Raw genomic sequence first — 13,066 nt, 5'->3', positions numbered from 1 at the left:
ATCCATTTTCCTACAAATTTCATTACTTTGGTTTTCTTTATGGCTGAATAAAATGCCACATTTTCTTTATCCATTCATCTGTTGATAGACATGTAGACTTGTTCTATGTCTTTGATACTATGAAAGGAATTGCACTAAGTATGGATATATAAGTGTCTTAATAGTAGGATACGGCATCCTTTGGGCATATCCCCAGGAGTGGAATAACTGGATATTATAGTAATTCTATTTTTATTTTTTTTAACAACCCTCCACACTGATTTCTACAGTGGCTGCACTCGTTTACACCACCAACAACCACATACGTGTTCCTCTTCTGTACATCTTTACCGGATTGGTTGTCACTTGCTTTCTTGATGGTGGCCATCCTCACTGCTTCAGTTTGTATTTCTGGTGGCAAGAGATGTAGAATGCTTTTTCAAATACTTGTTGTTCATTTATATATTTTTTAATTGTATTTCTTCTGTTTCCATCATCAGCCCATTTATCGACTGTCAACTTTATTTCTTTGGTGTCTAATTTTTGCTGTTCTTTATATATTATAAATATTAAACACCTTGTGATTTCAGATTCTTGAAAGTGATGAGCTTCCTGTGCAGGTGACTGACTCAGGGTGTGGTCTCTGTGGCTGGGAAGATCAGAGTAAAAGTATGAAGCAATCTTATTTCACTAAGTTCTGTAAATTTCCCCAGAACAGAATAACATAGGGTTCTGCCTAAAGTTTTCCATCTAGCTGTTAAGTATCCTGGGAGCTTGGTGGAGGAGGATGCTGGGGTCCAGCTCCCTCATAAAGATTGACTTACCCTTCAGCCTGTGTCTCTCCTTGCCCTGTGTCCTTGGGCATTGCTTAATGGACGTCTGTTACAAAGTCAGACAGCTGACATTCCCATCCCGGCTTTGCTACTCATTAGCCATGCGGCAAATGATCCCCCTGAACCTGTTGCCTCATTTTAAAATAGGAATAATAGCACCTATCACTCAACACCTCGCAGATAAATAAGATGAAATGCTTTTGTGTACGGACAAATATTTGCTACTACTATGACAAATATCAGAAAGACAAAGAAATGTAAGCCGTGCGTTCATTCAAGGGCCAGGCTAGTCTGTTTAACCTCTCCGGCTGAATGGTGATATTAAGGGACTGATAGCATCCAAACACATAATAACGTGGTGGACGGTAATTGGGGTTCACGACTTCAAATGCACCTGAAGAATAGGGAGGGAAAAGAAAACAAAAGTCGATTGCAGGGCTTCCTGGTCTCTGCTTTGACCTGAGTTTCACCGGGCCTCGCTGCCTTCCTCTCAAGGGTAGGGACTGTCCGCTGAGGGCTAGAGAATGCCTGGTCACACTCCCAGGCTCACTCCTTTTCCTTGCGTAACTGCTGAGGTCAAAAACGGGCACCCTCCCGAAATTGAAGAGTGTCATTTCTGAATGGGATCCAAACACAGGAGCTGCGTTCCCCCAGACATCCCAGGATGGCACCAAGAACTCCCAGGGAGCCAGCTTTTTAATATCAGCGCCTTAACACCTTTGATTTTTCCCCAGACCTAAGATTCCAAGGTCTGTGACAGAAGGTCGGAGGTGGGACTTTGGGAGGGGAGGGGAGATTAATGTCGATATTCTACTGTAGGAGTTCTTAGGTAACTATAGGAGCCATCATTATTATCTAAAGCCAAGCAGGGGGAGGATCACAGACAAATGACTTAGCACTTATGCCCCAGTCTCCGTCTCTGTCTCTGTCTCTCTGTCGTGTTCTCTCTCTCTCTCTCTCTCTCTCTCTCTCTCTCTCTCTCTCTCTCTCTCTCTCTCTCTCTCTCTCTCTCTCTCTCTCTCTCTCTCTCTCAGCTCTGCTGCCAGAGTGAGGTCCACTAAGTGAGGTTACCTTAAGCACACAGGCTCACAACACACAGGGTGTGCTGCTGCTGCGGGAACCCTGGCTGCCCTGACACTCTGCACGCACGCTCGCAGGCACGCACGCACGGCAGTTCCCTGTGCCGCTCCTGGAAAATAATGACTTGGATAAGGAACAGTTAATAGGAAAATGTGCCTCCTCGCTAACCGTGCACAGAACAACAAAGAGCTGGCAGCCCCTGAAGGAAAAGGGCTTGTGCGGCTGCCGTTCAAACTTGTCAGTCAACTGGTGCCAGCAGCCTCAGCGTCTGCCTCCCCAGCACACCCTCATTACATGTGTCTGTCTGGCCTCATCTGTGCCTCGGCTCAGAGGCGCTCCTGACAAGCCGGGATTCTCGTCCTCTCTCCCGGGTGCAAAGAGCAGATTTCTCTCCGTGTCTCTCCTGTCACCTCTAGCTCCTCTCCCGCAAGGAGGCACCTTGATTTATGGTAGCTTGGGACTTCCTTCAGCGGCTGCCTGTCCTTGACTCCTAGAATGGAAGAAGCTGAGCTGGTGAAGGGAAGACTCCAGGCCATCACAGTAAGTCTGCGCAGAGTTTTAAGTCATTAAGGTGGCCGCTTAGATGAGCGGCACCGTGGCTAGCTGTCCTTGTCTCCCAGTCAGTCGTCACAAGTGGAAAAACAGAACTGTCAGCCTTCATGGACTCCAGTCTGTTTCTCTTAACCCTTGGGACCCTCTGTAACACGGGGGCTTCAGAACCTGAGATCAAGGGAAATGTTTCTGGATTTTATAAATGGTGTTTGCGTTTTAAACAGCCGTCGAGAGTTTTTGGGTTTTTTTTTTTGTTTGTTTGTTTGTTTGTTTGTTTTTTGGTTTTGTTTTTAAGTACTTTGTAAAGTCTCACTCACTTTCTGTGTAATATTAGAAATGTGTTTTTTTCCCTTCAAGTTCCTTCTCGCTGACAAAAATTTTTAATAGCCACCCAATCATGAAACATTTTAAAGCAGTGAATATAGCCCCCAAAAGTTAATTTTTTTTAAAAGGAGGATCCCAAAAGGAAGAAAATTTGAAACTTTTTTATTCTTAGTGTCAGAGCATATTCCAGAAAACCTAACCAAATTAAAGCAAAGCTTGGCATATACTCAAGCGAAGTGTTAAACAGGAGAAAACTCGGGAAGCCACGCACGAGAATAATTCTCAAAGATCAGTTTCCAGAGTAGACATAGCCCAGATAGGATCCCGATAAAGGAATGCCATGCATGAGATGGATTGGAAAATATTTCCCTAATGCCAGGAAGAAAAGTAGCACATTTTATGTTTATTCTGGGAAAGAGTCAAAGCAAGAAAAGGATTACTTGTCTTAAATGATACCATTCTTTTGCTTTTGCTTCCCGAGTGTTGTATCTGGCAGTAACCTGGAAATCCCGGCCCAGTCATCTGTCATCATTAGCTGTAACTTGGGGTGGCATTTTGGAGGAAAAGCAGCTTTGCAAATCCACACCCCTGTGTGTCACATTTTCTGCCCCTGAAAAGTGACTGTCAAAAAGAAGTAAATACTTTTTCAAAACTGATACTGAATCATGAAAGGCATGAGGTCATTCCTCCTTGCTCTTCAAATTCTCATCTTAATTAAGCTAACTCTAATTTAGGATTTTTTTTTTTTAACTAAGTGAAGGTAGTGGGTTTTTTTTTTGTTTTGTTTTTTTCTACCCAGAAAGTATTCAATAGATAAAAATATTTTCTTCACCAGTGAAATGAAGCCAAGAGTTCACAGATAAGATGGGCACTTTTTTATAGAGAGTACTTTTTAATTTCTGAGTTCTAATCACTGTATTTTTCCTTTCACCAAAAAGCCTTGGCCTGGCTTTTTGTTTGGTTGGTTGTGTTGTAAAATCCAGCCCGAGTCTCAGCTGTCCCCCTTGAAGGGACAGGAACTCCACTGCACTCTGTTGTTCTTGGCATGGCCCTTTGACGTTACAGCTGTTGTCTGAAGGTTACTTCACTGAACCGGGTTGTTCAGAACTAGGCTGCTCTCCCGCCCCCACCCACCCCCAAAATTCCAACTCCTAAATAACCAGATGAAACCAAGACTCAATGAAGCACACTTCTTCTTCTTCTGTGCTTCTGCTATTGAGGTGGGGAAGGTCTCGTTTTAGTCTTGTTACATATGGTTTATAGCTTAGACCATTTGGTGAAGTAGTCCATGGTCCAAACAGATGGCCGCAAACAGTTATTCAGAGGGCCTAGGAATTTTCACTGAGGGTTCACATGCAAACAGTGATAGAAGGCAGGTCAAAATGCCTTAAAAAGGAATTGAGAGGGTTAATTCCTGAATATAGAGCTATTTTTATTATTAAAAATAATAAACTTTTTTAATGGTCCTGTGAGCCTAAACCCATCCCATTAGAGTTAATTAAGTCTTTGAAGTAAGGTCACAAAATTCAGCTTGAAAGTAAAATTCTTGCTTAAAGCCTGTAGGGCAAAAACCGGCCAAAGTTTATAGGAGCGACTTTCCATTAGCCTCCACCGCACAGGGCTCGGTCCCATTTGTCACCACCTAGAGGGCAAAGGAAGCACTGCCGTGTCCATGGAGACAGCACAACTGCCCTCCTCCTGGGCACCCTGGGAAATGCCAGCTCTCTCCACCCTGGCCTTGCCCAGGAAGCCGCCCCAGCTATTCTTCCTACCTAGGAAAAGAAAACACACAGGGAACTTTCAAGAATTATCTCATTTCTGAAAGGCACTAAAATGATGGGGCCCTGATCCAGACTGAAACTCAGAGATCACCATTCAGCCACTCTCCCAGACTGAAATACCTTTTTAGATACTCCAATGACTGCACCGGAAGCACTTCCCTAGGCAGCAAGACACAGCAACACACAGACTTCATTTTGTGAGAAGAGAAAACAAAATCGAACTTTGGACGCCGCAAAGCAGTTTGATTTTTTTTTTTTTTATTAAATTATGATCCTCTAACTCCTAGCAATAAATAAAATAAGCTTCACTATTATCCTTACTCCACAGGGTTTCAAGTGACTAAAAAGACATTCTTCTTACTGTGAATAATTGAACAAGAGCTCATATAATTTGGCTGAAGCAAGTGACAATATTGTTTTAAAAATACTTTAACCCTGTGACGATGCCATTCATTTCTCACACCAGTAAATTTAATTTTAAGATTACTCGTGAATTTTCTCAAAGATTTAAAAACAGTGAAGGTCGAGTTATGGAAGTACTCGGGAAGAGCTGTTGGAAGGCAGGCCTTTCGGTCTGGATGCTCGAAACAGAATCTCTTATTTAGTCACCCTCACATTCTGCCTTCACTGCTCTACCCTGTAGCAATTCTTCATTTGCTAAATTGACGAACAAAATACTCGTTAGTTAACGAGTTCCATTTCCAACTGTAATTTGAAAACAGGGCAACTTTACACTGACTAAATATTATACTTTGAACCCCAAAAGTTTCTTGACTATTTTCAAGTTAGTACACATTTAACAAATAACTAATTTTTTTATACAGACAAAGAGCTGTTGACATAGACTTTTAATTCCCTTTTTTTCTGAATGAGGTCCCACTGTGTAGCCCCAGGTAGCTTGGAATTCACCATGTGGACTAGGCTGGCCTTGAACTCACGGAGATCTGCCTGCTTCGGCCTCCAAAGTGCTGTGATTAAAGGTGTGAGCCAATGCACTCAACTTGAGATTGATATTTAGTGTTACTGGAAATGGTGATACCAGTTTCTCTAGTACTTTGAGGGATGTGCAGGATGGCATGTCACACTGATGACAACAAGATGTCTACACAGCTACTCCCCGGAAGTAAACACAGTTCAAAATGAAGAACAGAAAAAATATCCCGGACAGGATCCTAGAGAACAGAGAGATCCCCCTCAGATGAGTAAAATCCAGTCAGTCCACATGCACTTCCACGGGAATATACTGCCGTACCTTATTTCCTCTGGGAATGTTAGAAAACACAGCACCTAACATTGCCCTACTCAAATGGAAATACTGGATCTTACACATCTGGAGATTATAGACTTGGGAACACAGGGTATTTCTGGACAATATCCAGAATTCATCATCAGAATGATGAATTCTGAGAACTAATGTCAATTTGCAGAGAACAGACCCAATTAGGAGAGGGGAGGTAATGAGTTAGCTGGTACATTTATTCTCACTAAAAGGCTTAACTTTGATGGTTAAGGATGTGCCTATCAACTCATTCACACCTTTAGTCAAAGGCTGATCATCCATTGAGTCCTTTGCATTTAATTTGAAGTTTTCTGAGGAGAAATTGGGGGCATCAGGTGTGAAGATGGGAAAGGGCTGCAGTGGTGAGTGGAGTGATGGAGTGGAGTGATTTGGGAGGGCGGGCCTCCCAAAAGAGTTAACAGCTGGGCACAGACGTGAAGGAGAGAGCCTCAAAAGTTAAGCCACAGTAGGAATCCGAAGCCACAGCACCTGCCTAGGCCTCCCTCTGTTTGGCAAGGGCCCACAGAAAGTCCTGACATTGCAATCTGAGCAACAGAGCCAGATTTGCAGGCCAAAGCTGCCCATGACGCAAAATACTATGGCTCTCTCACATTTTCCTGGGTCCACTCCCTATTTCTTTCCACTCCCCGTGAATATTTTCTTGACTTAAAGGAATTTAGGAGGCAAGAAGTTCTTGGATAGAGCAGAGGAAATCTCCCCGTTTTAAGAAAGCATATTAAAATCATAACATAATACTAATTCTCGATAGCTCTTCAGTTCACAGTCCCTGTCCCTGGGCACTCCCACTCGCCGTGTGCTCTGCCTCTGTCAATATTTGAGATCATCTAACAGTCAGTAAAGTCACTGATCACCCAGAAGCAGGACGTCCTGTTGAAATGCGAGGGTCCCAGCACACAACCAAAATGCAAGAAGGACCCAATATTTGAGATGTCAAGGTAATAACACCAAAATATTAGAATCAGAGCTGGCCCTTTCTCGGCACACTGGCTCTTGTGACTTCACAGGTCACCTGGCCTAAAGAGCCCGGGTGCCAGAATGTTCAAACAATGAAGCTCTGCCGTTTTCCACCGTGCTGTACCAAGATTACATGTTTCTTCCAGAGAAGGAGAGGTTTCTCCAAACAAATGTGCCAGGCCACCGTTCTTTGCCAAACATAACAGCCCACCCATAAAAGAGGTCATGTGATGAGGTACAATAATTTTGATAGCTCATTAAGGAAACTTCTTTTTGATAGTGGGAAGGTTTTTCCAATGTGCTGCCGAGTGATAAAGCTGCTCTGCTAGATCCTCTACTGACAGAATTTTCTGGACCTCACTGGATGATCTAAAATAAAATAGGCTTCTTTAGAAAACTATGATCCAAACAAACTCTAGTCTCAATGTTTAACCACAGTCTAAACAAATGTTGCCTACTTCAATGCTAATATTGAGACAGAATTTCCACTTTCCCATCTCTAAGTCTCAAAGCATACTCATCATGTGCATCCCCATGGGGCAAGAAGTATCCTTGGTGGATTCTACTGACCCGATTTTCCAACACAGATTATTCCTCTACCCCTGTAGTCTCCGCCCACCTTCCTCAGTCTGCTATGACCAGAAGAGGGCCAAGAGACTCTGCTGCCATTTCAGAAGCGCTTGGCACTGTTTTACGCAGGTTTGAAGGACTCCAAGTCAACTCTCAGAGTGCACATAGTTCCAGCCTCCTTTACCTCCTCCCATCTCACAGCCATCACTCATCTCCCTCCTGCCGGGACTTTTGAAAGCCAGGATATCTTTGCATCTTTCAGCTACCCCGGCAATGAGCTCAGCAGTAGCTGATACACAATAATAATAATAATAATAATAATAATAATAATAATAATAATAATAATAATAAGTTAATGAGTGAGCAAATACAATCAGGCTGTGAAGCAGAAGGAGCGAGCTGATGATCATGTGGCCCACTAATAGATTTTTTTTTTCAACTGAAAACCCAGCCAATTTTACCATAGCCTCTTAATAATTCAGAGACTTGTTTGTGCTTGTTAATTGTCCATATTTGTGTTGTCACTCTTCATTAGAATAAACAAGGTTAGACAGAAGTGAAAGAACAGAGCCTGAACTATTAGTGTCCTGTAAGGTTAGAAAAGGAGGAGAGATTTGCAGAGTGAAATGATGTTGAAGTGGAGCTTTTGAACTTATCTGTAAAGAGTAGTGACAATCCAAAGCCCTACTGCCATGGCTGACCTAAAAATCAGGGTACTGAGAAGGCTCAGCAGTTAGGAGCACTGGCTGATCTTCCACAGGAGCTGGGTTAGATTCCCAGCATCCACATGGTGACTCACAACCATCTTTAACCCCCTTTCCAGGGGACCCAATGCCCTCTTCTAGCTCCTACAGGCTCTACACACATGATACACAGACATACATGGAAGCAAAACACCCACACACATTTTTTAAAGATACAAAAATAAACATAAATACAAATGAAATAAAAATCAACCTATGTTATTTTTAAAATAAAAGAAATTGCGGGGCGGTGGTGGCGCACACCTTTAATCCCAGCACTTGGGAGACAGAGGCAAGTGGATTTCTGTGAGTTCAAGGCCAGCCTGGGCTACAGAGTGAGTTCTAGGAAAGGCATAAAGCTACACAGAGAAACCCTGTCTCAAAAAAAAAAAAAAAAAAAAAAGAAAGAAAGAAAAAGAAAGAAAAAGAAAAAGAAAGAAAGAAAGAAAGAAAAAGAAATTAAGGTGTCCTTAATTACATGTAGAGATCATCACAGGATCCAGAAATCAATGGTTTCTTTCTCCATGTTCTCATCCTCTTTATTCATTCCAGTTGGTGCATATCCAGAACTTCTTGTATGTGGTGGCTCTGGATGCTCTTCCATGTGAGAACGGTTCTCTGGGTTTGTTTCTTCTATTCATCCATCTTGGCTCTAGCCAATGAGGCCACACAGTTTCACATAATGAGCTTTCAAGTTTCCTGAAAACATTTTCAGTAATAAAACCCCAGTCCACGCTTACTTTATCCTTGAAAACTTGATACAGAAAGTTATCTGGATGGTTTCTTTTATGTGTCTATTGCATTTAGTCTTGGATTTCTATCTGTCTTCTTACAGAGCACTGCTTTTAAAAATACCAAGGGAGTTGATTTCAGGTTAGTTGGTGCTTGCTGAGTAGACGTTATTGATTTTAACCCCCAGAACCCACATTATAATAGCTCTGTTGTGGCAGGGTATGCTTGGGAAGGTAGAAACAGGCAGATCCTGGGGTCTCATGACCAGTCAGCTCTAAGCCAATGAGAGATCATGTCTCAAAAAGCAAGGTGCGTGAAATGTGAGAATGATTCTCAAGGCTGGCCACTGACCTTCACAGGCACACGCACACGTGTACATGCACACGAGCACAACAGTCAATTTCAAATGAATATACCTTTCAATTGACATTTGCAGGAACTTACGACACAGCATTGTCTTAGTTAAGGTTTTATTGCTGTAAGGAGACACCATGACCATGGCAACTCTTGTAAAAACATTTAACTGGGGTGACATACAATTTTGGAGATTTAATCCATTATCATCATGGCGGGAAGCATAGCAGCCTGCAGGCAGACACGGTGCTGGAGGAGGAGCTGAGAGTTCTATCTATCTGCCACCCGATAGGCAGGCAGCAGGAAGTGAACTGGCTTGAACATTTGAGACCTCAAGGCCTGCCCCCTAGTGACACACTTCCTCCAACAAAGCCACATCTACTCCAACAAGGCTACACCTCCTAATAGTGCCACTCCCTATGAGCCTAAGGGGACCATTTTCTTTCAAACCAGCACAAGTATGTTTGATTTCTTTTCATTGTTGTGATACCTGAGAGGACAACGAAGGGAAGAAAGATTTAAGACAGCTCAGAGTTTCAGGGGTGCAGTCCTCTATTGCTTGGCCTTATGCCCTTGGGCAGAGCATCATGACGGCAGAGGTATGTGGTGGAAGAAAAAGAGGAAAGGACTGAGGAGGAGACAGAGTCTTCCCAGGCCCTACCCCAGCAGCCTGCTTCCTCTAGCTAGTCCCCATCTCCTTAAGCTCCTGCCACCTCCCACATTAGCACCACCAGCTGAAAGCTAAGCAATCACCACAGGAACCCGTGAAGAACATTTCATATTCACACTAAATAATGAGGCTTTGTGTAAGGCCATGGGGAAACCACAAAATACTGCATCCCTGTGATCCAGGTGTCTTGGTTCCTGGGTTCTTTCACATGATAGAAATAAAATGGGCCCAACCTCACAGAGATCTGAGGAAGACTAAATAAATTAGCGTGTTTGTGTGCATTAAGTGCTTCCTGACACTAACACTTCGTCTTCGTCAGTATTAGCCATTATTTGGACTGTCATAATCCTCATCTCTAGATCTCTAAATAACTAAACCACACAGGGTCTGGGAGGTGTGAGCTCCAAATATTTGGGTTCGTTGTTTTGTTTTGGAGTGCTGAGGATGAACCGAGGCCACACACATACTAGGCAAATAGTAACATTAAGCTACATCCTCACCCTGTCTTTAATCTTCAGAACCAAGCCCTGGCTCCCAGACATTCCTATCTAAATACAACATCCCTTGTCTAAATACAACTGGTTCTTCAATGTTGCCAGGGAACAGTCAATAAATTTATCAGTCTTCAAATACTCATAATACATAGTTATACCTCTTCCAAAAATTGGGACATTTGCCATTTTATGTCTTTTGATATCTTTCACTTCGGCCAAGATTCCAAGGAGTTTGCATCATACAATTTTTACAGTCGTGTTTATAAATTTTTCTTTCCTCCTAAATGAAAAACCACCAGAGACTGAAACCTAGTGCAGCTGTTACAGGTTTCACTTCCTCTCAAGCATCAACTTCTCCTTAGGTACTCATGTCCTGCCCTTTCTGGGATCAAGATTTTTCTCCTACATTAAAAAGATGAAAACAAAATATGAGTAGAACAGTCTCATTTTATCTGTCATTGTAATACATGTTAATACACACACACACACACACACACACACATATATTCAGTCGTCTCACTACCTCTATTATTTTGTTATCAGCTTAATGCATCATTCACACACACACACACACACACACAATCACGCACACGCACAGCGCACGCGCGCGCACACACACACACACACTTGCTCTGTGTTTTCTATCCTCATGTCATCCTGAATTTTTGCAGTATTTATACTATTAAAAATGGCTGTCACCATCTTATCTTTATCTTTGATTGTGTGAGGTCATTGGGAAGGTCCCAGTCAGATAGTAAACTACTTCATCTGCCTTGTTTTATGTGTGTCATGGCTTTCTTGTCTTCCTTTCTGAGAGGGTTTTTCATCGAGTTTAGACATTCCCATTCACAAACTACCCTTGTCTCGTGATCTGTCTCCCCCATTGACACAGTTGTTCCTTTTTTCAAGAATTGGCCTCCAACGCCAAGATCAAGGCCTCCTGCGGGCCGGACAAGGGCTCTGCCACTGTGCCAATTTCTCCACCCGCCCCGAGAATTTCTTAAATAACTTTTCCCAAGAATTCTTGAAGTCTGCTTTCACTAAAATCCAGCAAACTTCTTCACGGCGTCAGAATTTGTCTTTAAGAACCGTGTGTTCGCCCATGCCTCCCTCTCGGGGCTATCCCTCCTTACATACCTTCTGCCCGCTCTGCATGTTGGTAGTGTTTATTAAATGAGCGACTTCTACTGCTGCTCTTCAGATCCTAAGGCCGGAAGGAACAGCGAACCGGTCATGACGTCACAAGCTACGCGGCTTCTCGCACAATGGATCCGAAACCTTTTGACTCATCAAGCCCGCCCCTCGCTCCAGCCTGCCTCTTCCAGTTGGTTTTAGGAAAACCCCACCAATGCTCTCCTTCTGCCCAGGCAGGATCTAGTGCGATCGATTTCCTTTACTTTCACTATCAGTGCTCCCATGCGTGCTCCCCTCTTTCGGGGAGAAGTGAATGGACCCCAGGATGGAGAATTCCTGAGATCTTCTTCCTTACTAAGAAAAGCTTACTAAGGAAGTTGCTTTACTCCTTAAGGTAAACTCTTACATGTGAAGCATTTGGACCATGGGAGCAATAAATCTCTTCAATCTTATAATACCATAGCACAGTTATTGTTGTGATCTCTTGCTTCTCGCAATCTGTTTATCTTCCAGTTGCTTCTTTTAGTCATGTGGCCCAATTCATCAAGTCTCGTTATAAATAATATCTGACTGAATCTAAAATAAACGTCCACGTGAAAGTTTCTACTCCTGAGGCCTAAGAGCTTCGTGAAGGATCTTCCTCAGCCTTTTTTCTCTTTTCATTTAAAAAACAAACAAAAAACAAGAAAAAAGTTCTCCAGCATGCCTCATCCATCCCTTCCAAATGTCCCAATCTTTATCTCCAGCTCAGAATCTTCTTTTCATCTCCCTTCATCCTTATTCCAAGCATCTAACACCTGGCTCCACCAAGTGGCCCAAAGGCATCTCCAACTCAGTATGAGTTCCCGAGTCTTCTAGCCCTCTCCTGAATGTCCTGTTTCTGTGAATGATATGTTCTTCTCTGCTACTTAGCACTGTATCCCACGTGATCTTTGCCTCCCCCTCCTCCATGCTTCTCAGAACCCATTCATTCTGCTTCTTCAGACCAAACACTCACGGCCTTGTGTATTGCTGCAATAGTCTAACCAGGGTTCTCCTTCAGCTTCTCTCTCATTACACAATGAGGCCATGTTCAACTTCTAAAAACAGGATTTTAACTGTTCTTTTCTCTCTGAAAACTTCTCATTGTTTACTATCTCAAAGGTAAATAAATTCCAAGTCCCTCCTCGTGGTAATTCCAGAGTCTCCATTAGCAATCTGTCCTTTTCCTGTTATTCCTAGTTTATTGCATGCTACTCTATCTTACAATTTAGATTCCATATTTGCTGTTCCAAATAATGTCCAGGGCTCCTGTTTCAGTCTCTGAGTCACACTGAACCTTTGACTTGAGTGCCCTTTCTCCCAGGTCTCTAGTCTCCAACCATCACCCACCTCACCACTCAGATGCTGTCCTGAAGCTCTCCTAATAATGTCAGCTAGAAGCAACCTCTGCCTGTCTCTTCTCAACCTCACAGGACTTTCTTTTGCCTAAGCAATGACTGGCACTATGTTTCCCAGACTGTCCTTTCTCGAAGAAATTATTTTTCTTCTTCATGAGAATGTAAGCATCTTAGAAATAGTATCTAC

General features: G+C 42.9%; 1 protein-coding gene and 1 long non-coding RNA gene across 3 annotated transcripts in view; one reads left to right on the top strand and one right to left on the bottom strand.

The window, feature by feature from the left end:
• Nucleotides 1-214: 214 nt before the first annotated feature.
• Nucleotides 215-11,639, bottom strand: LOC119088215. Of its 2 annotated transcripts, XR_005091835.1 has the most exons (3): nt 11,504-11,639; nt 10,525-10,768; nt 215-628 (listed from the first exon to the last, which is right to left on the bottom strand). It is a non-coding gene; the product is annotated as an uncharacterized LOC119088215 (long non-coding RNA). The 2 variants fall into 2 exon arrangements; XR_005091836.1 differs by lacking the exon at nt 10,525-10,768.
• Nucleotides 1,859-13,066, top strand: part of Palmd (palmdelphin) — a 48,896-nt gene continuing 37,688 nt past the window's right edge. The window contains 1 exon segment of the mRNA XM_028890154.2: nt 1,859-2,432. Within this exon segment, the coding sequence (XP_028745987.1) occupies nt 2,388-2,432 (45 nt within the window). The 5' untranslated portion in view covers nt 1,859-2,387.

Source organism: Peromyscus leucopus, chromosome 6, assembly GCF_004664715.2.
Source record: "Peromyscus leucopus breed LL Stock chromosome 6, UCI_PerLeu_2.1, whole genome shotgun sequence".
NCBI lineage: Eukaryota > Metazoa > Chordata > Mammalia > Rodentia > Cricetidae > Peromyscus > Peromyscus leucopus.
Note: the sequence above shows the minus strand (reverse complement) of the source record. Positions and strands in the feature narration are given on the sequence as shown.